The sequence below is a fragment of the Anomaloglossus baeobatrachus genome, chromosome 3, assembly GCF_048569485.1.
Source record: "Anomaloglossus baeobatrachus isolate aAnoBae1 chromosome 3, aAnoBae1.hap1, whole genome shotgun sequence".
Taxonomy (NCBI): domain Eukaryota; kingdom Metazoa; phylum Chordata; class Amphibia; order Anura; family Aromobatidae; genus Anomaloglossus; species Anomaloglossus baeobatrachus.
The window spans coordinates 425475745-425499609 of record NC_134355.1 but is presented as its reverse complement, the minus strand read 5'-3'; the positions used below and the strand labels follow the sequence as shown (position 1 = coordinate 425499609).

Genomic DNA, 23865 nt, shown 5'->3' with positions numbered 1-23865 from the left:
AGGCTCAAATGCAGGGGTATGTTGATGGGATTAGTGGCCGCTGGATCCGATGATTCATGCCCTATACCTTCCCTAACTTCATCATTGAAAAAGTGCCTTTTTACTGTAAGATTTCTCATAAATTTATTGATATCGGTAATAGTTTGAAATAAATCAGCTCTACTGGTTGGAGCAAAATTAAGCCCCTTTTTAAGGACATTGACTTGAGTAGAGTCCAAAATAGAGGCCGAAAGATTCAAAACAGTAATCTCCAAGGAATCCCGTTGTTCTAGTTTCTCCAGTATCGGCGCTTCCTGGATCTGAGGTAATATCTCCTTTCCCCTCCATTTATGTTTTCTTCCACCTCTCCGCGATCTATGTTTCTTGCCAAGGAGTTTTTTGACGCGCTGGAGGGGTGACTGCCCCCATTGGACTCATATGAACTGGTGCTGTCATTAGCTGATTCATTTTCCGTGGAGGAAAAATAAACATTCCTTCCTTTCTGCTGTGTTTGACTCTGTTTTTTCAAGATAGATTTTGATTTAGTGTGGAGATGCCAGGTGTAAACCTGGTTAGATTCATAGTCTCTGGTATCCCTTCTATATTTGTTTTGCTTCAAATCCATAATGTCCGACTCAGCTTTATCAATGGCATTCCTGAGTCGTATGTTGAGTCTATCAAAGTCTGTGGGATCATATGTCCCCACCAAATAGGTGTACTTTTTTGATCTGCTCATCGAGATTTTGAATGCGTTTTTGTTCCTCAGTAACAATTAAGTCCATTAACTTCAATGAGCAAGAGGAGAGGACTGAATTCCAGCTGACCATAAATTCATCCGAAAAGGTGAAAGTAGGGGATTTCTTGATTCGCAAACCCCTTGGGATCATACTTTTGTCCATGTATTTGTGCAAAGTCATAGAATCCCACCATGTTTTGAGGCGCTGGATGGAAAGTTTTTCCAAATCCCAAAAGGTAAATGTCGGCTCATTTTGCTGGCGACTAGTTGGTATATTGCCAGGATTAATATGATCAGAAAAAACGTCTTCCAGTCTTTTCCTCCGTTCCTCGCAGTCAAGGAAACCCAGGGTATCCATATTTGGAGAGATATACTCCCCTAGGATCCCCTAATGTAGCTCGCAGAAAAAATGCAATTAAAAATGTGGTATAATAACCTGGTCTTCACTTTGAAATATACCAGAAGGAGGGAGATCCAGTATAACAAATTGTATTAACCGCAATAAAGGCTTCCGATGTATACATATATTGGACACAGTCCGTTATAAGGGCTGCAGGGAGCACGTAAGTATGGGATAAACAAAGTTCAAATGGAGAGGTAAATAGGAAGAAAACTTCAGCTCACCTGCTGCCCAGACTGTTCAGCCTAGCGGGTGCCTAGGATCCTTCGGTTTATCCCAACCGGTAACAGGCAACGTGGAGTGAAAAGAAAAGGATGATCCGGCACAAAATCTCCTTAGGTAAAAACATTCAAAATTTATTGAAGCATCATTAAAAAATAGCGTGAAGACCAAGTATCCACTCAGATGGAAAGCATGGAGGTCATGATAACTTTACGCGTTTCGGACAGTTATAAAAGCAAAAAAAGTCCTTAATCATAAGTGTCTCATGAACACTGCAGAGCTACTGAAATAGACTGATCTGATGAATGAGTAGGAGGGAGGAGTGGAAATATGCTAATTACATGCAAACATCAGGTGGAAGTCAAAGTTAATGGAGTTACTCTTCAGTTAGGGTTATGTGATTAATATATGGAGGAACTACAAGTGCAGGACATAATATACCCGAGCCCTGAGCTCTGACAGGAGGAACTAGGAGTGCAGGACACATTATACCCGGGCCCTGAACTCTGACAGGAGGAACTACAAGAGCAGGACAAATTATACCCGGGCCCTGAGCTCTGACAGGAGGAACTACAAGTACAGGACACATTATACACGGGCCCTGAACTCTGACAGGAGGAACTACAAGTGCATAATACATTAAACCCGGGCACTGAGCTCTAACAGAAGGAACTACAAGTGCAGGACACAATATACACAGGTACTGAGCTCTGACAGAAGGAATTACAAGTGTAGGACACATTATATCCGGGCCCTGAGCTCTGACAGGAGGAACTACAAGTGCAGGACAAATTATACACAGACCCTGAGCTCTGACAAGAGGAACTACAAGTACAGGACACATTATACCCGGGCCCTGAGCTCTGACAGGAGGAACTACAAGTGCAGGACAAATTATACACAGACCCTGAGCTCTGACAAGAGGAACTATAAATGCAAGACACATTATACCTGGGCCCTGAGCTCTGACAGGAGGAACTACAAGTGCAGGACACATTCTACCCAGGCCCTGAGCTCTGAAGGAGGCACTACTAGAGCAGGACAAATTATACCCGGGCCCTGAGCTCTGACAGGAGGAACTACAAGTACAGGACACATTATACCCGGGCCCTGAGCTCTGACAGGAGGAACTACAAGTGCAGAATACATTAAACCCGGGCACTGAGCTCTAACAGAAGGAACTACAAGTGCAGGACACAATATACACAGGTACTGAGCTCTGACAGAAGGAATTACAAGGGTAATTAATGTGTCCTGCTCTAGTAGTGCCTCCTTCAGAGCTCAGGGCCTGGGTAGAATGTGTCCTGCACTTGTAGTTCCTCCTGTCAGAGCTCAGGGCCCAGGTATAATGTGTCTTGCATTTATAGTTCCTCTTGTCAGAGCTCAGGGTCTGTGTATAATTTGTCCTGCACTTGTAGTTCCTCCTGTCAGAGCTCAGGGCCCGGATATAATGTGTCCTACACTTGTAATTCCTTCTGTCAGAGCTCAGTACCTGTGTATATTGTGTCCTGCACTTGTAGTTCCTTCTGTTAGAGCTCAGTGCCCGGGTTTAATGTATTCTGCACTTGTAGTTCCTCCTGTCAGAGCTCAGGGCCCGGGTATAATGTGTCCTGTACTTGTAGTTCCTCCTGTCAGAGCTCAGGGCCCGGGTATAATTTGTCCTGCTCTAGTAGTGCCTCCTTCAGAGCTCAGGGCCTGGGTAGAATGTGTCCTGCACTTGTAGTTCCTCCTGTCAGAGCTCAGGGCCCAGGTATAATGTGTCTTGCATTTATAGTTCCTCTTGTCAGAGCTCAGGGTCTGTGTATAATTTGTCCTGCACTTGTAGTTCCTCCTGTCAGAGCTCAGGGCCCGGGTATAATGTGTCCTGTACTTGTAGTTCCTCTTGTCAGAGCTCAGGGTCTGTGTATAATTTGTCCTGCACTTGTAGTTCCTCCTGTCAGAGCTCAGGGCCCGGATATAATGTGTCCTACACTTGTAATTCCTTCTGTCAGAGCTCAGTACCTGTGTATATTGTGTCCTGCACTTGTAGTTCCTTCTGTTAGAGCTCAGTGCCCGGGTTTAATGTATTATGCACTTGTAGTTCCTCCTGTCAGAGTTCAGGGCCCGTGTATAATGTGTCCTGTACTTGTAGTTCCTCCTGTCAGAGCTCAGGGCCCGGGTATAATTTGTCCTGCTCTTGTAGTTCCTCCTGTCAGAGTTCAGGGCCCGGGTATAATGTGTCCTGCACTCCTAGTTCCTCCTGTCAGAGCTCAGGGCTCGGGTATATTATGTCCTGCACTTGTAGTTCCTCCATATATTAATCACATAACCCTAACTGAAGAGTAACTCCATTAACTTTGACTTCCACCTGATGTTTGCATGTAATTAGCATATTTCCACTCCTCCCTCCTACTCATTCATCAGATCAGTCTATTTCAGTAGCTCTGCAGTGTTCATGAGACACTTATGATTAAGGACTTTTTTTGCTTTTATAACTGTCCGAAACGCGTAAAGTTATCATGACCTCCATGCTTTCCATCTGAGTGGATACTTGGTCTTCACGCTATTTTTTAATGATGCTTCAATAAATTTTGAATGTTTTTACCTAAGGAGATTTTGTGCCGGATCATCCTTTTCTTTTCACTCCACGTTGCCTGTTACCGGTTGGGATAAACCGAAGGATCCTAGGCACCCGCTAGGCTGAACAGTCTGGGCAGCAGGTGAGCTGAAGTTTTCTTCCTATTTACCTCTCCATTTGAACTTTGTTTATCCCATACTTACGTGCTCCCTGCAGCCCTTATAACGGACTGTGTCCAATATATGTATACATCGGAAGCCTTTATTGCGGTTAATACAATTTGTTATACTGGATCTCCCTCCTTCTGGTATATTTCAAAGTGAAGACCAGGTTATTATACCACATTTTTAATTGCATTTTTTCTGCGAGCTACATTAGGGGATCCTAGGGGAGTATATCTCTCCAAATATGGATACCCTGGGTTTCCTTGACTGCGAGGAACGGAGGAAAAGACTGGAAGACGTTTTTTCTGATCATATTAATCCTGGCAATATACCAACTAGTCGCCAGCAAAATGAGCCGACATTTACCTTTTGGGATTTGGAAAAACTTTCCATCCAGCGCCTCAAAACATGGTGGGATTCTATGACTTTGCACAAATACATGGACAAAAGTATGATCCCAAGGGGTTTGCGAATCAAGAAATCCCCTACTTTCACCTTTTCGGATGAATTTATGGTCAGCTGGAATTCAGTCCTCTCCTCTTGCTCATTGAAGTTAATGGACTTAATTGTTACTGAGGAACAAAAACGCATTCAAAATCTCGATGAGCAGATCAAAAAAGTACACCTATTTGGTGGGGACATATGATCCCACAGACTTTGATAGACTCAACATACGACTCAGGAATGCCATTGATAAAGCTGAGTCGGACATTATGGATTTGAAGCAAAACAAATATAGAAGGGATACCAGAGACTATGAATCTAACCAGGTTTACACCTGGCATCTCCACACTAAATCAAAATCTATCTTGAAAAAACAGAGTCAAACACAGCAGAAAGGAAGGAATGTTTATTTTTCCTCCACGGAAAATGAATCAGCTAATGACAGCACCAGTTCATATGAGTCCAATGGGGGCAGTCACCCCTCCAGCGCGTCAAAAAACTCCTTGGCAAGAAACATAGATCGCGGAGAGGTGGAAGAAAACATAAATGGAGGGGAAAGGAGATATTACCTCAGATCCAGGAAGCGCCGATACTGGAGAAACTAGAACAACGGGATTCCTTGGAGATTACTGTTTTGAATCTTTCGGCCTCTATTTTGGACTCTACTCAAGTCAATGTCCTTAAAAAGGGGCTTAATTTTGCTCCAACCAGTAGAGCTGATTTATTTCAAACTATTACCGATATCAATAAATTTATGAGAAATCTTACAGTAAAAAGGCACTTTTTCAATGATGAAGTTAGGGAAGGTATAGGGCATGAATCATCGGATCCAGCGGCCACTAATCCCATCAACATACCCCTGCATTTGAGCCTCAAGGAACAAATTGCGATCACTCAGTTGCAGGAATTGGGCAATTCTCATATCAAAACACCAACACCCCCTAGTTTTTTCACCAAGAACCCTAGTTTCTATCCAATTGCATCCAGAACCCCCCTAATGGATACTTTCCAAGACCTTTTGGAAACGGAGGTCAGGAGCATACTGTCTAAAAAATCCCAAACTTATAATAATCTTACATTTGGAGAGAGGAAAGCCCTTAAGGATCTGAAAAACAATGACAACATTGTGATACGCAGGGCTGACAAAGGAGGGGCAGTGGTAGTGATTGACAGTGGCCTATATGTTAAAGGAATTAATGCGATTTTGAGGGATGAATCTACATACAAGAAGCTCTCATGTGACCCTACATCGGATATTTCATCTAAACTGCAAGCCCTTTTATTAAGGGGCTTTGAATGGGGCATCTTTACCAAAAAAATCCAGGATTACCTGTTTGTGGAATCCCCAATATGCCCCATTTTTCAAGGCCTCCCCAAGGTTCACAAGAATCTATTTCCCCCCCACTCAGACCTATAGTAGCCAGTACAGGATCCCTATTGAGTAATCTGAGCAGTTGGTTGGATCATCAAATCCAACCGTTAATGAAACGCACTGTAGGCTACATCAGGGACACTAAAAATCCACTGCAGAGTTTAGAAAAAATTCCTTGGACGGAAGACTCCTACTGGATTATGAGTGATGTTGTTTCATTATACCCTAGTATTCCACACAGGGAAGCCATACAAGCCCTTTATTTTCACCTTGAGAAGTATAGCCCACTGGATGATGTAGTGAAAGAATTCATTCTCATGGTGACGGGTTTTTTACTGACTCACAATTTTTTCGAATTCAATGGTGATTTTTATCTCCAGGTAGCGGGTTGCCCGATGGGAGCTAGTTTCTCCTGCGCCTTGGCGAATATCTACATGGCCTACTGGGAGGAACAGTACATCTACACGGACAATAACCCCTTTATGGGTACCCTTGTCTGGTACGCTAGGTACATAGACGACCAGATTTTAATTTGCAAAACTGGCCAATTTGATACCCCCCAGGAGGCCATGAATAACATCAAGGCATATTTTGACAATAATTCCCTCAATCTAAAATTCGATATGAATTTATATATGGAAACAGCTCCTTTTTTGGATGTCCTACTATCTGGAGAACCAGCCACAGGCTCGATACATTCCACCTTATTCAGGAAGCCCACTAGTGGAAATACATCCCTTTATGCCACCAGCTGCCACACACCCCACACTATTAACAACTTACCTGTGGGGGAACTTCTACGAGCCAAACGTTTGTGCTCTACTGAAGCTTCCTACCATAAGGAAGCTAGTAACATCAAAGGGAGACTCAGGAGAAGGGGATACTCAGATTCAACTCTTAGGAGGGCTTCTTCCATTGCTGCTAATCGACCTAGGGCCACATTATTGATGGACCGTCCTACACCCCCTAAGATTGGAGACCGTGTTACATTTTCAACACCTTTCAGTACAGATTTCTTTAAAATCAGACAAACCCTATTACGTTTTGTTCCCTTACTTTGTCAGGATGCCACCTTAAGTCACATTCTTCAATCAGGTGTTAACATAGTAGCCAGGAAGGCAAATACTATAGGTAACTCAGTTGCGCCCAGTAGATATGCCCCCAAGAAATCTGGTAAATCGGGCAAAAACTGGCTCAGTATCCAGGGATCCTTCAAATGTGGATCCAATCGCTGCGGACTTTGCAAGTTTATGCTTAATAATAAATTCATTTTGGGTAGCGATGGGGAAAATTTTGATATCAGGACTTTCATCAATTGTTCTTCTACACACATTATTTATGTAGCAACATGTACTTTATGTTGTAAGAATTATGTGGGTTGTACCTCACGTACCCTAAGGACAAGAATTTCGGAACACTTACGTATTCCAATGGCCGCCCAAGATAAAGCTTCTTTGAACTATGCTACACTTGTCAGAAAGCGTTCCCTATCAGGATTGACTAGACACTACATCGAGAACCATGCAGGAGATTTTTCTACACTTAGGATTACGGGCATTGAACATATTCCTAGACCTCCGCGTGGAGGTGATTGGTTTAAAGCCTTACTACTGGCGGAGGCTAAGTGGATTCTTAAATTAAATTCCAGATACCCTAACGGATTTAATTATCGCTCCGACCTGAGGTTTATTTTTTAGCAGACAGATACGCCCGTGCACCCATGATCCTGAGTTAGTGGGGTATTATAATTATGGGGATTTTTTGTTTCCTGCACCTGTAGTTCCCCCTGTCACAGCTCAGGACCTGTGTATAATGTGTCCTGCACTGGTAGTTCCTCCTGTCAGAGCTCAGGGCCCGGGTATAGTGTGTTTTGCTCTTGTAGTTCCTCCTGTCAGAGCTTAGGGCCCGGGTATAATGTATCCCGCACTTGTTATTTCTCCTGTCAGAGCTTAGGGCCCATGTATATGTGTCCTGTACTCATAGTTCCTCCTGTCAGAGCTCAGGGCTGTGTTTAATGTGTCTTGCACTTGTAGTTCCTCCTGTCAGAGTTTAGGGCCCAGGTATAATGTGTTTTACACTTGTTGTTCCTCCTGTCACAGTTCAGGACCTGTGTATAATGTGTCCTGCTCTAGTAGTGCCTCCTTCAGAGCTCAGGGCCTGGGTAGAATGTGTCCTGCACTTGTAGTTCCTCCTGTCAGAGCTCAGGGCCCAGGTATAATGTGTCTTGCATTTATAGTTCCTCTTGTCAGAGCTCAGGGTCTGTGTATAATTTGTCCTGCACTTGTAGTTCCTCCTGTCAGAGTTCAGGGCCCGTGTATAATGTGTCCTGTACTTGTAGTTCCTCCTGTCAGAGCTCAGGGCCCGGGTATAATTTGTCCTGCTCTTGTAGTTCCTCCTGTCAGAGTTCAGGGCCCGGGTATAATGTGTCCTGCACTCCTAGTTCCTCCTGTCAGAGCTCAGGGCTCGGGTATATTATGTCCTGCACTTGTAGTTCCTCCATATATTAATCACATAACCCTAACTGAAGAGTAACTCCATTAACTTTGACTTCCACCTGATGTTTGCATGTAATTAGCATATTTCCACTCCTCCCTCCTACTCATTCATCAGATCAGTCTATTTCAGTAGCTCTGCAGTGTTCATGAGACACTTATGATTAAGGACTTTTTTTTGCTTTTATAACTGTCCGAAACGCGTAAAGTTATCATGACCTCCATGCTTTCCATCTGAGTGGATACTTGGTCTTCACGCTATTTTTTAATGATGCTTCAATAAATTTTGAATGTTTTTACCTAAGGAGATTTTGTGCCGGATCATCCTTTTCTTTTCACTCCACGTTGCTTGTTATGTATAGAATCAACCTGATAGTGCCAGTATAGCACTGGCTTTAGGTTATATACGGAAATCCTGGTGACTGGTTCCCTTTAAAGGTATAATTTTTATTGGTTGACCACTGACTGCAAAGTCATATCACTGCTTCCATATGTAAAAACTGCTGACAGGTTCCCTTTTAATTAAAAAGGGGAAAAAAAAGCATGTGTAACCATAAGAAGGAAGTCTACAAGACCACCCTCTTTTCCATACCTGTCACCTGAAAAGCTGAAAGCTGCAGGAGGTACAGGGGCTCCACTCCTGGGCAGTTGGTAAGACATTGCCTACAGGAGAATAATGCGCATCTTCATACTGTACATACAACACTTTTGGGATTTGTAGAATGAGAGATTCCCAGCAGCCAACATATCTGCATAATCTGTGTGACGCAGTGATGTCACTATGGATCAAAATCTCTTAAGAACTAAGTAATATTGCTCAGCACATAGCAAACATTTCACATACCAGCAGCAGATACAGTTGAAACCAGAAGTTTACATACACTATCTATAAAGACACATCTGCATGTTTTTCTTACAATTTGACATGAAATAAAAATAAACCTTTCACCGTTTTACGTTAGTTAGGATTATCAAAATTATTTATATTTGCCAAATGCCAGAATGAGAGAGTGTTTTTAAGGCATTTTTATTACTTTCAGCAAAGTCAAAAGTTTCCATACACTAAGAGTACTATGCCTTTAAACCAGGGGTGGGGAACATCCGGCCCGCGGGCTGCATGCAGCGCGCGATGACCTTTTCTACGGCCACCGGGCAGATTCCCGGCACTGTGTGCCCACTCTCCAGGGCTGTGTGCAGCTTCGAGAGCTGTGTGTCACCCCCAGTGTTGTGTTCCTCCAATGCTGTGTACGAACCCCAATGCTGTATGCCCCCTAGTGATGTCTGTGGTCCGCAAGTGCTGTCCGTGCCCCCCCATAGGGATGCATGTGCGCCCCGCCCTGTAGGGATGCCTGTTCGCCCGCGCCCCCCCCCCCCCCCCCGTAGGGATGCCTGTGCACCCCCCCCCTTCCCCGTAGGGATGCCTGTGCGTGCCCCCGTCCTGTAGGGATGCCTGCGCCCCCCACTCCGTGGGGATGCCTGCTGTGCGCCCCCCCCCTTCCCTCCCCCCCGTAGGGATGCCTGTGCCCCCCAGCCAAGTTTATGCCTTCCAGTGATGTCTGTACTCCAGCCCATCTTGTGATGTGTATATGCCCCCAGCCCCTCCTGTTATGTGTTTACCCCCCAGCGTCTCCGGTGATGCTTATGCCCCAGCCCCTCCTGTGATATATACATCACATTGGAGATGCTAGGGGCATATACATTACAGAAGGGGGTGGAGCATGTACATCCCATTGGAGATGCTGGGTCATATATATCACATTGGGGGCATACACATCACATTGGAGACGCTGGGGGCATATATATCACAGGAGGGACTGGGGGCATATACATCAAAGAAAGGGCTGGGAGCATATACCTCACAGGAGGGGCTTTGGGCATATACGTCACAGGAGGAGCTGGAGGCATATATATCACAAGAGGAGCTGGTGTGATGTATGTGTCCCCAGCGTCTCCTATGGGATGTATATACAGCAGTCCCAGTGTTTCCTATGTTATGTTTATGCCCCCAGCCCCTCTAGTGATGTATGTGTCTCTTGTGATTTATATACAGCAGTCCCTGCGTCTGATATGTGATGTATATAGTTTACCAATTTTATTATCACAAAGAATTGACTGCGCTCCCGACCGAGACATACCTTGAAAAGGCGTTGTTGTGAGAAGCAACATGATTAGTAAGACCTAACATCACCGCCGCACCAAAGAGATGCAGCTCCAGCCACCACAGTAGGGGTGAGTTAATTGTTTAACCAAATATAGCCGGGTCATTTTCACATTGATAATTTTGTGCGGCTCCCGAAGGTTGATAGAAATTTCCAAATGGCCTTTGGTAGAAAAAAGGTTCCCCACCCCTGCTTTAAAAAATATGGGACAGCCCTTATGATGTCATGTCTTTGGAAGCTTCTGATAGGTTATTGGCAACGTCTGAGTTAACTAGAGACACACCTGTGGATGTATTTTAATGCACACTTGAAACACACTGCTTCTTTGTGTAGCATCATAGGAAAGTCAAAAGAAATCAGCCAAGTTCTCAGGAAGAGAATTGTGGATTTACACACGTCTGGTTCATCCTTGGATGCAATTTCCAGATATCTGAAGATGCCCCGTTCTTCTCTACAAACTATTATATGTAAGTACAAACAAGATGGGAATGTTCAGACATCGTACCACTCAAGAAAAAGACTGGTTCTGTGTACCAGAGATGAAGGTGGTTTGGTCAGACATGTGCATATCAGCCAAGAACAAAAGCGTAAGACCTTATGAAGATGCTGGCGGAAGCTGGTAAGGTTGTGTCATTATCCACAGTGAAGAGTACTGTATCAACATGGGCTGAAAGGCCAATCAGCCAGAAAGAAGCCATTACTCCAAAAGAAACAAAAAAGCCAGATTGTTTGCAAATGCATACAGGAACAAAGACCTTACTTTTTGGACACATGTTCTGTGGTCTGACAAAACTAAAATTGAACTGTTTAGCCATAATAACCATCGTTGCGTTTGGAGGAAAAAGGGAGAAGCTTTGAAGCCTAAGAACACCACCCCAACTGTGAAACACTGGGTGGCAGCATCATGTGGTGGGGTTTTTTTGATGCAGGGGGAACTGGTGCACTTCACAAAAAAGATGCCATCATTATGAAAGAAAATAATGTAGCAATACTAAAGCAACATCTCAAGACATCAGCGAGGAATTTGAAGTTTAGGCGGGAATGAGTCTTCCAAATGGACAATGACCAGAAGAATACTGCCAAACTGGTTACAATGTGGCTTAAGGATAACAAAGTCAACATTTTGAAGCGGCCATCATAAAGCCCTGATCTCAATCCTATTGAAAATGTATGGGCAAAGCTGAAAAGGCCAGTGCGAGCAAGGCGACCTCCAAAACATGGCTCAGCTATACCAGTTCTGTCAGGGGAAATAGGCCCAAATTCCTACCAACTATTGTGAGAAGCTTGTGGAAGGATATCCAAAATTTTTCTTTGTTCTGGCATTTGGCAAACTATAAATAATTTTGGTAATACTAATTGACCTAAATCAGGAAAGGTTTATTGATTTCAGCTAGTGAGAAAAACATGCATGTGTCTGTTTAGACTCATTTAGTCACATCTCTTATGGCTTAATATCTCGGTTATCGCCTTGCACCAATGTTTGATGGTAAAAATAAAACCTGTTGGATTTGAAGACTGTGTGGGTGGTGGCTATGGAGCTCATTACAATGATAATTATAATGTACATTTATAACACATCATTTTCTTGTTTTACATCAATTAGACTATTTCATAGCCAACTTTTCATTTTTTTTCCCTTTAACGAGAAGCTATAATCAGTAAATCACCCTTACGTTTGTCAATTTTTTATTACATGTATTTATTTATTTTTCATTATGGCAGTGTTTTATGGGGTTTTTTTTTTCATGTCCTGATATTTATTAAAACTAAATTTAGTTATTTTTTATTTCTCTGGCAATTTTTTGAAAGGCACTTGGGGCTTTTTCCACTGCAAGATAATTGTGAACGAGCATTGTTAAAAACACTCCTTTTAACAATTATCTTGACATGTTAACAGACTACCGATCACCCAATGAAGGAGCAAAACACTCATCGGGTGAATTGATCTTTTATGCATCTTAAAAGATTGTTCTCGGTAGCGCATTTATTTTCCTGTGTAAACAGGAGTCACATGGTCCGAGAACAATGGCAACCTATGCACACTGAGCGATGTAGTATACGGTAGATCGCTAAGTGAGCATCCTTTGCTACGGTTTGCCTGTGCAAACAAGGATTGAAATGACCGCCGATCCGTAAATGTTTCTCAATCGGCGGTCGTATTGTGCCACTGGTTAATTTATCTAAACTGACCCCGAGACTGATATTTCCTGCCCTTTCAGGAACCGTTTCAGTATGGCTGCTTATCATCTAAGGCAGAATTAAAATGACAAGTAACAGCTCTCTATGCAGATGATAACTAAGGATCCACCATTTACAATCTGCAATGTAACCTCTGACTCTGGTTCCCTTTCCTTCACAATGACCTTTGCACATGGTCATTAGATGCTTGAGTACAAGAAATAGTCTGTTCATTGTGGCTATGTACATGTGTTGTTTCCTGAAACAACTTGGCTTGTCAAAAAAAAAAAAAACACTTGGCTAGTGGGAAATCTGCAAGATTTCTATTATTGTTTAAACTTTTAATACAGCTAACCTTCCCAAAAATACATTTAGGACAAAAACATGATTTAAGAAAATAAATATTCTGATGATGGGTTCCCTTTTTAAAGAGCCCCTGTAAGCAGTATTGTCCCTGTGAAACTCATGATAGACTGAATACCAGTATCTAAACATACCTTTGTGTAGGGTTTTATCAGTAGTATTAATAAGTAAAGTTTTAATGGAGTGCACTGCTGTGCCACATGGTCCCTGGATAGTCCCTAACACTGAACTCTCTCAGCAGTAACTGCTTCTAAAGGCCCTTTTAGTTGTTCCATGATCAGTTAATGAGTGTTCCTAATTACCAGCCCTTCTAAATTTGTCAGCTAATGCCTGATATATCAGCAAAATGCATATGGGAGCATTTGCCCCTCCATAAGTCATTGTTTTCAGCAGCACATCGCAACATGTTGATAGTGAATGTTTGGCTGACGACATAATTCTGTACGGGGACAGATTGAGCTTTTTAAAAAATCGTTTTGTTGCCGGCCCATGTAATCGAGCCATGATTGTATACTATACAATGTGTCCACTGCCATTAACTTGAGAACAGCGGCAGCTATAGGCATAGAAGTGGTGTCTAGGTATAGTAAAGTAGCCATGCGCTACGCAATGAAACCACCTATCGCGCCTCCTGGTGGAAAACAACGGAGTTAGCATTTTTATCTTGAAAACGGAACGAGAGAGGAAAAAAGTGAATTTAAAAATTGTAGGGCATCATCAATTCAATACGAATTGACACCTTGCATACAGAAATTCTATGATATGAAACCCATGACCCCCCCCCCCCCCCCCCCCCAAAACACTGAATGCTGGTCACGCATATGGCGCTCATTTATCTTTGATGCTCAAAGTGGCCCCCGTCTGCTGCAATCCACATCTTCACTCTGGACAGCATACTGTATCTTGCTGCACATTGTGCAATATGGTAGGTGACACGTTTGTACAAGCATCTGTGATACGTTGTCGTAGGTCCTGCAATGTTGGTGGAGTGGTCGCATACACCTGCTGTTTGATGTGACCTCACAGAAAGAAGTCCAATGGGGTCAGGTCAGGTGAGCGTGGAGGCCACTGCACGCAGCCACCATACCCAATGACTTGTAGGAAGGTCTCCATGAGGTATTGCTTCACGTCTGCAGCCTTGAGTGAGTTTTACACGTTCTAGTCATAGCATTTCTGTATGCAAGGTGTTGATTCGTATTGAATTGATGATGCCCTACAACTTTGTAATTCACTTTTTCTCTCTCGTTCCGTTTGAGATAAAAATGCTAACTCCGTTGTTTTCCACCAGGTGGCGCTATAGGTGGTTTCATTGTGTAGCGCATGGCTACTTTACTATACCTAGACACCACTTCTATGCCTATAGCTGCCGCCGTTCTCAAGTTAATGGCCGTGGACAGGATATGGGTGGACACACTGTATATCAATCGGCCATTCTAAATGAGCCCCACGAGGAGAGAGCCGAGGGAATTTCAGGGGGACAACCAGATGCGCAACTCTTCGAGACGTGCTATCAGATTAACACTTCACTTTCTCGTTCATGCTGCTGCTGAAACCCAACACAAAGGTGTAGTGAAACTCCTTCCCAGGCCTCCTATCTAGCGCAGTCAGCGGTTTTGTAGAGTGATAACTGACACCCCATTTAAGTGATGCACTTCTGCTGATGTGACCTTAGGTACATGTTGTCACTGACCTCTAACCTTTTTATTTTGATGAAAGGTGGAGTTCTTGATACTAAACAAATCTGTGGCTCTGTTAGTTTCCATGGAGATGAAGACAGTATTGAATGTTGTCTGCTTAGGTTGTCATGGAAACAAAGCTGCCTCTAGGCATTTTTTTTTTAATTTGGGCATAGACACATGCTTCTCTTTGCCTCCTTGTGAAAATACAAGTTTTATGAGATTCTGGATTCTTTATCCCCAGTCCCTTGACAATCCGTGCTCTGAACTGGCCGCATGTTTCCCAAGTTCTCCATCATATACCCGGCCTTTCCATTAATAATCTCACTCCCGAAAACGTTGGGCTCATTTAACAAACTAAGCAGAATGTAACACTGCCAGTAATGACATTTTATTGTAGATGCATCACTCCATCTCTATTTCTGCATGTGCTTCTCTCCATTTTTCATTGCTTTCTATGCACTTTCTCAGCTTCTGACCTCTCATATTTACATTTCACAGGTCAGTCGGGTCCTTTCCCCCAATGGATGCTTCATGTCAATCACCTTCTCCCCACCACATTTCCGTTCTCGTCACTATGCACAACCTCAGTATGGCTGGTCTGTGTCGTGTGACTCTTACGGCAGAGACTTTCATTACTTCTTCTATGCCATGCACAAGGGGGGACAATTGACCTCTTCAGACCTTGAGAGAGGACGGAGTCTTCATAACTCGCATATGGATCTGGAGCATTTGCCAACTCTTCTAGAATCTGATGATGAAGATTTTCTTAATAACATCCAAATATGATTGAAGACGACTGGGAGGTGTGATGTAGTAACATTAACTAGAAGGGCTAATTGCTTGTATGTAACAATGAACCAAACTTCAATGGTTAAAGGGAGCCTGCCTGCACACTGTGACTGTTCAGACCAAGTACAGACGCTCGGTGCAGTCCTGGCATTCTGCTGTATCCAGGTTTATAAGCCTTTTTTTGGTTGATAGGACTATTCTGCAAAGCCAAGCATCAATTGTAGACAAGACTGGTCCTGTTTTCAGAGAGGACAAATCTTTTCATTTCCTTCATAACTTTTTGAATTCCTGAGGGGGGAATACTTGTCCAAAAGCAAAATTATGAAAACAGTCCAGCCGACTGTACTGCTCTTTTTCCTCTAGCTCCCATAAAAGTGAATGGGAGTTAAGGAAACAGTAGAACAGCAAATACCTAGGTACTATATCACCCTGTGCATTCATTGTGGGCAATATCCCACTAATATATTAGTGCATGCTTTGAACTTATTCTACTCTTCTGACTGTTCTGTTAGCTAGCGCTAATGACGAATCATCGTTGTGAGACTTATACGTGTGTGATGGGGCATTACTGTGTGCATAACCCTTGTGCATTAGGCTACGATCTTCCGACCATGTGTCCAAGCACAGCCTGAAATGCACCCACCAGTCGAAGTTGTTGACCCACGGCGAGTCTCTGCATCGCAGTCCATACTCTGACCATGACACACAATGTGTCAATGTGGCCTAGAGAAACTGAAAATTACTCTGAAAGATGAAGCTACGAATGTAAGATATATTAAAAATATATATATTTTCAATAGATGGTATTTTAAAATGTGCTAAACTGGAAGCCGGGTGTAAGATTGTGTGTTTTTTAACCTGGTGTGAAGTGCTTGCAAAAAATACTGCCTATTATGTTTGTGACAACACCAAAAATGTGTAGGTTTTTATTTGTAATGTTTTATAATTTCACACAATAAAATGTTTTATGAAAGTCCTTCCTGTGTTACTGTTTTCTAAGAGCCATAACTTTAATTTCTCAAGACACCCTCTGTAACAGCACCATAGGAGGCTGATTCCACACCATAATGATGACAGTTAACACAGAGGTTACATAGCTTCTTCTCTCCTTCATCCCACACATTTCATTAAAAACCTGAAAACTGGTGTCATGTCGTTTCTAAATTGACTGTATAAGATCCACCATTCCATTATTAGGATGGGCCTTTATGATGGCAAATGTCGAACTTCAGAATGCCTATTCACATATACCAGAAATTTCACAGATTTGTAATCCTACAAAATTAGTTGAGAAAGTTGACACTAGGTGGTAAACTTTTAAAAATATAACTTTTAAACGTATATGTTGAAATTTAATGTATACAAAAAAAAAATAGTGATTTCAAAGATAGGCCTACCAATATAAACTGCACTGAGGCCAAAAGAGTGTATACAGTGTGTCTACCCATATCCTGTCCACCGCCATTAACTTGAGAATGGCAGCAGCTAAAGGCATAGAAGTGGTGTCTAGGTATAGTAAAGTAGCCATACGCTACACAATGAAACCACCTATAGTACCACCTGGTGGAAAACAGAGTTAGCATTTTTATCTCAAACGGAACGAGATAGAGGAAAAAGTGAATTACAAAGTTGTAGGGCATCATCAATTCAATATGAATCGACACCTTGCATACAGAAAGGCTATGATTAGAACGTGTAAAACTCACAAGGCTGCGGACGTGAAGCGATACCTCATGGAGATCTTCCTACAAGTCATTGGGTATGGTGGCTGCGTGGAGTGGCCTCCACGCTCACCTGACCTGACCCCATTGGACTTCTTTCTGTGAGGTCACATCAAACAGCAGGTGTATGTGTGCCGCCCCCGTGCCAGCAGCCGGCGCTGCTCGGGTCCGGGCCTTCTGGGGTGGTGGCTCAGGGGCCTCCGGACCCGGGGGACTCGCGGACACGCCAAATAAAAGGGGGACGTAGATGTACGGACTAGGCTGTATTAAGTTTGTGACGCCACCCACGGTGTGTGGTGAAGTGGGACACTACCGCTGCTATTGTGGGCACCCGGGGGAGATGTTGTGGCAGCAAAGATGTTAACCCCTCCGTGGGTAGGGATGGTGGCCCCGGAACCCGGTGTCTCTGTGCAGGGTATAGCGACCGCAGGGAGTGTTTGTGTACTCACAGTTAATAAACCACACAAGTCTCTGGTAAACCAAGGTGCTGGTGGCCCGTGCCGCGGCCGGTTGCATTTGGGTCCCCCACCAGGCTGGTGGTCTCTATCCTTTGCTCTGCACTGTTTTGTGTAAGGTGGACTTCCTATCATGAAACTCAGGAGTCTGCTCCCGGCTGGATGTGGCCTAAGGAGCTGTGCCCGCATATGCTGGCCCGTGGGATTTATGGGCCCTGGCGGTGACCTCTTATCCCTATCGGTGGGCTGTTGTCTTCTATGAGGGACTTTGGGTGGGACAGAACCTCTAGTCCTGGCCTCAATTGGTGAATTCCAGTCCGCTTGTTTCCGGTTCTGGCTTCAGGGTCAGAGTATCCCCCTTTGTGCTACGGTTTCTGGGTCGGTTTCCCGTGTCGGTACCGGCAGGCTACAACCCCGTCCCGGTCCACCTCTGCTCTGCCGAGCCATCTTCCCGTCTCCTGCTGACGGAGACCACCCTCTGCCTCCTAGCCAGTGGCACCAGGGCTCCTACCCTGGCACCGTTCAACTTGAACTTTCCTGCTGGAGCTACACTTAGCTCCAGCCCACACTCCTCTCCAAACTGAACTCCAAACTTAATCTGCTTGTTTTCCCGCCCCGGGCTGTCTGGACCCCTGGGTGGGCGTGTCCCAACCGCCTGGTCACGCTCACTGGTGTGTCTGTCTTTCCCTAAGGGGGGGTGACTAGAGTTTCTGGTTAGCTGTATGTTTCCTAGTGAGGGAAGATGTTATGCGGGGGCTTATTTGTGACTACTTGGTTTTGCCAGGGCGTCACATATGTGACCCCTTCACCAACATTGCAGGACCTATGACGACGTATCACAGATGCTTGTGCAAACGTGTTACCTACGATATTGCACAAGGTGCAGCAAGATACAGTATGCTGTCCAGAGTACAGATGTGCATTGCAGCTGACTGTGGTCACTTTGAGCATCAAAGTTAAATGAGCGCCATATGCGTGACCAGCGTTCAATGTTTGGGGGGGGGGCATGGGTTTCATATCATAGCATTTCTGTATGCAAGGTGTCGATTCGTATTGAATTGATGATGCCCTGCAACTTTGTAATTCACTTTTTTCCTCTCTCTTTCTGTTTTCGAGATAAAAATGCTAACTCCATTGTTTTCCACCAGGTGGCGCTATAGGTGGTTTCATTGCGTAGCGCATGGCTACTTTACTATACCTAGACATCACTTCTATGCCTATAGCTGTCGCCGTTCTCAAGCTAATGGCGGTGGACAGGATCTGGGTGGACACACTGTATACTGATGATCAGAATCACTCCTGGGTGTATCAAACTGTGAGCACGATTAGAGCAATATGCTCCAAAAGAAGTCACCAATTACACTGGACTTGCCCGCGTAGGCAAATATATTATAAGGTGCTTGTTTAAAAGAAAGTCCTGTATGACGCTAATACAATGCTATGATGCAGAAAGTGGGATGACCCTTGTGTCTATTGCATCTCAGACATCCTTTAATGGTCAAATACCCGTATTGGCTATCAGATAAACTCACTAGTGATGAGCAAATAGTAAAATATTCGGGTTCGGATTATTCGTAAAAAATACATAGTACTATTCCAGTATTCGTCATGAATAACAAACTTAATGCAAGTCAATGGAAATTGGGTTTGTTATTCGTGACAAATACTAGAATAGTATTAGGTATTCCGTATGAAAATCTGAATATTTTACCATTTGCCCATCACTACTCCTCACCCAATAAACTAGTGGGGTTGATATTAGAATTAAACAATCTCGGTCAATCAATGTGATGAGGCGTCCATCCCAATCCCTTCTCTCCTGTTGTTTAGAACTTAGGGCCTTTTCTTTTGTCAGGTCCAACTGAAGAGATGGTGGAAGTCAAATACATATCTCTCATCAGTAGATACTTAATTTCCAGCACACTACCAGTAAGAATATATTTAGAACGTATGTTTTCCTGAAACATGGCAGAGATGGTAACATTTCTCAGAAACTAGGCTATTAATGTGAAGCCACATCAGGACAATGTTCTGGTAGTAGCTTTATCTTTACCTCTTAACCCCTTACCCACTTTGTACATACTCCTACATGCAAGATCAGCTGAGCCTGCACTGTACCCAGTAGATGCATAAATTTCTGAATACTGCTGCTAAACACTTAAAAGGATATTCTGCTTTTAGAAAAGTGGATCCCAAATATGGACTGTCTTGTAAAATAACAAAAGCAGACTGTATGCACCCTTCCCAGGTCCAGTACCGACTTTCCACTGCTACTCCAGTCTTTGTTATGGCAGTAGCAGTGACACCTTGTCATCAGTACAACATTCAGCCAATCACTGAGTTAAGTGACTGTCACCTTACCTCAGCTGGGCTCAGTGATTGCCTGCATCTGTGTTGTGTACATTTGACACTGCATAATTTTGACTCTATAGGTGTAATTTAGGATGCTGCATGCAGATATTCAAAATCTGAGAGAGAACAAGATGTGTTAAGTGTCGTGTATGTGATCTTGAATTGGTCACTATGTAAAAAAAAAAACCAAAACAAAGCTGAGGGCCTGGTACCTGATTCTGAAACAAAAAAATAGGATGGAGGACTTGATAAACTGCTTGCGCAGGTGAAACATCATAACCACATGAATACATCAAGTGAACCACCATGAATAAGGGAATACACCACTGGAACCACCGTCAGTAAACAAATACAGCACAAGGACCACCATCAGTACGTGAATACAGCATCCAAGTTTGTACAGTGATCAGTTGCTATGTCAGTTCAGTTCCTACAATATACAATGGTATTTATGAACCTACAAATCCTAACATATCTAACACAGGTAAGGAGATACTTGGATTTGTTACCAGTTATCATCAGACTGCAAACCAAACAGTAAGCAAAGTACTGAATAGATGAAGGCAGTATAAAAAATACACTTAAAGCTGGGTTCCTTTTCAATTACATTTTATCTAATTGGAGTTCTCATTTTTTTTACTTCTTCATTTGGTCCAGACGCCATGATGACTTTGGACATCTACAGCTCATCTCTGCAAACTTTCATCTTCATTGGTTTTCTGCTACATATTTCAGAATGATTCCCAGAAAAAAAAGTGTCATTATAATTTTTCTGAATAAAAATATCTGCCCAAGCCTTGCCCCTAAATAATAAACTGTCCCTCACTGTGCTCCCTGAACAAAATATGACTCCCACACTGCCTGTCCTATACTGCATAGCATCCAACCTGTCCTCTGCTATAAGAAATTGCCTCCACCATGTACACCCCTATGACACTATCATTGCTCATGATCTATAACCACCACAGTATCCATCCTTATGATCTCTAAACTTGACACCGTCTGCCCTTATAAATTATAACCTTCCTTTTTGTGCTATTTTATTTTTTCCCTTATTTTTTACCAGGAGACCAATACCTACTTGAGCACAGATACATTAGTCTCTTAATACTAGCCTTTTCAATCTAGAAGAGATTAAGTTTAAAATTATTCCTGTAATGTAAGAGGCATGAACTCCAAATGTAAAAGTGCACTAGTGTATCATTTTTTTAAAAACCTACTAACTACAGCTTCTACTGAGGTAAATGTACTTACAGAGGTCTAATATACTGGCACTCAATTTTGCCTTTGCAGACTGCCACCTGCCATAGTTATATTAGAGGTGTCACTATCCTGGTAGCCAAAACTTCTCAAGTCATATTTAATCCCTACCCACATTAAGACATTGAATTAACGTTTTGGGAAGGGGTCCCCAGGTGTTGAGGGTGCTCAGGAGCTGATATGCCCCCATACACAGTAGATACCAGATATACAATTTAATGCTCTTGATGACACTGCTGAAACGCGCTGTTGTCCTCTGGGCCTTACATTCTGTAACACGTGATGGAAAAATCTACCTTAAAACGAAGTTTGATCATCAGGTGAAGCAAAGCAAAGAGTCTCCAGGTTGGAGAGGATAGTTCATAGTTGGACTAACTAACTAAGATTAAAAAGTAAGGTATTCAGGGAGGGGTCCATCGAAGGAGAGAGCATTCAGGAACTCATACCTTGATAAAAATATCCCTAGGGAAGGTGTATCAGTGAGCAATGAAGAGAGCCATGCCAAAAGAAAATCACTTACCAATCCGGCAAGATCTTCCCTTCTGTAGGAGGTTGACTGTAAAAGATCTAAATAAAGGAACATTCAGGCCACAGTTTCCAATAACGACTGTGACCAATGATGCCGGTGAAAGATGGGGGCATCAAACAATATATCAGGAACTGGACCTCCTGGGAAGGTTCTTGTATTGTTTTTAGAGGATTTTCTGTATTGTCTTGTGAGAACTGATAACCACCTCTGCGATACATACCTCCCATGAACCCCCAGATGTAGTGTGCACCCCCTAAAAAAGTGGAAAAAACCCGTCCACCCTTCCCTGGAAGTGTTCTGTTTATGGCTGGCTGCATGTGGGAGGAGACCCGAAATGCCAATCAGTGACTTCAAATGAAGTTCAGATCAAGTCCAGGTCCAAAACCAAACTTTAAAAAAGTTCAGCTGGACCAGCAGAACCTGAACTTCCTTGGGTCCACTCATCCCTACTGCTGATTCTTCCTCCGCGGTGTGAGTGCGCTGAGCTCTGATTGGTGAGTCAGCTGGATATACTGGCCCAACGTCTGGTCGGAATGTGAAAGAAAAAAAAAAGTCCAGAGGGTGCTTTACACACTGCGACATCGCTAGCGATCTCATTAGCAATGTATCACGCCAGATCGCACATACGATTTGCCGAGATTGCACATGTGACCGGCGCTACAAAAATGACCTATGTGCGATCTCGGCAAATCTTATCTGCGATGTGGCGTGTCACATCGCTAACGAGATTGCTAGCGATGTCGCAGCGTGTAAAGCACCCTTTAGTCCCTGGCGCCGTCCCTCACAGCGGACCTCAAGTGCCTAGTTGCAAATACGGCCCTACAAAGATATTGTGCAGAGTGGTTCAGGCATGGTAGTTACAGTACTGGTAAATGTTACTGAGTGGGGTTCATGAACAGAAATATCTCACATTGTCCCTTCCCAGAGTGTCACCTGAGCTGACAGCAAATGTTTTCAAGCCTGATTTCAGCAAGTCATGTAACGGCTTCAGAAGATGCAAATCTAGAGATATGGTAAATATTTGGTGGACCTATACTAATCCAAAGAGATTCTGAAATCCATTCTATCATCCATTTGGGCATAGACTTCATAAAATCAGAAAGGTTCCATGGAAATCCTAAGTAAATGCATTGATAAAACACTGAATGAATATTTTCTCCTGCATAATTGTGTTATGGCACAGTGCCTATTTCACCAAAGCAAATTTGTCAGAATTCTGGAGTAAATTGCTTTGAAAAGCCGCAACATTTTTGACCAACTCAATTGCACAAAATTGTTGCCACATTTTATGTTTTTGAGCTCAGGCGGGATAGAGACGTGGCATGGACGTGACACCCCAGCTCGTCTTATTCATGACGAGCTGAGGCAGCTACTACCCAGGAAATCTTACTCCAGTGAGGGAACATTTGACTCCTACACACTCTCATCAAGGAAAGAAGAGCCAGCACGATCTGAGAGTGGCACGCATCATATAAAAGTGCAAATTTACAGATTTATTCCAACTGTACTATAATACAAAATGAGATTTTTAGCAAATAATTGATCAATTCTTTGAGCCACCCCTGCCACTTCATGGCAAATCTTGATAGGGGGGGGTCCTACTCTATATTATGTATTTCATGTGCCATGTGGCCTCCTGGAAAAAAAAAACCCACAAAACCCCAAAATTTAAAAGCAGAACCATATACTGAAGAACACATACCTGTAACCTATATATAACCGCTTCCATGTCCCAGCAAGAGGCAACTGCGGCTAAAAGGCTAGCCCAGGTCCCAGCGTATTTACCAAACGCCACAAACACCAGGACTAATATCAGAACTGACCTTCGCAGTGCCAGACCAGCAACTAAAAATAATTCGGAGCAGACCAGGTATTGTGCTTAATTAGCATTGCCTGTGGAAAAGGGTAAGGCAGCTGAATGTGAACAGCTACCAACAGGAGGAATATGTATATTGCAAACCAAAGTCAGGCGTGCATGGTAATGGTGGTCAGCCACCAGACCAATGTAGCATTA

At 43.3% G+C, this 23865-nt stretch overlaps 1 protein-coding gene across 2 annotated transcripts in view; it reads left to right on the top strand.

Moving 5' to 3' along the window:
• Window positions 1-23865, top strand: part of EEF1AKMT4 (EEF1A lysine methyltransferase 4) — a 99648-nt gene that overhangs the window by 19150 nt on the left and 56633 nt on the right. The window contains exon 3 of one of the 2 annotated variants that reach the window (XM_075338477.1): window positions 15244-16495. The exons of the other annotated variant lie outside the window; for it this stretch is intronic. Coding sequence (XP_075194592.1) covers window positions 15244-15531 — 288 coding nt within the window. The 3' untranslated portion in view covers window positions 15532-16495. Of the gene's footprint in view, window positions 1-15243; window positions 16496-23865 lie in introns of those variants that run through there. 2 annotated transcript variants of the gene reach the window in all.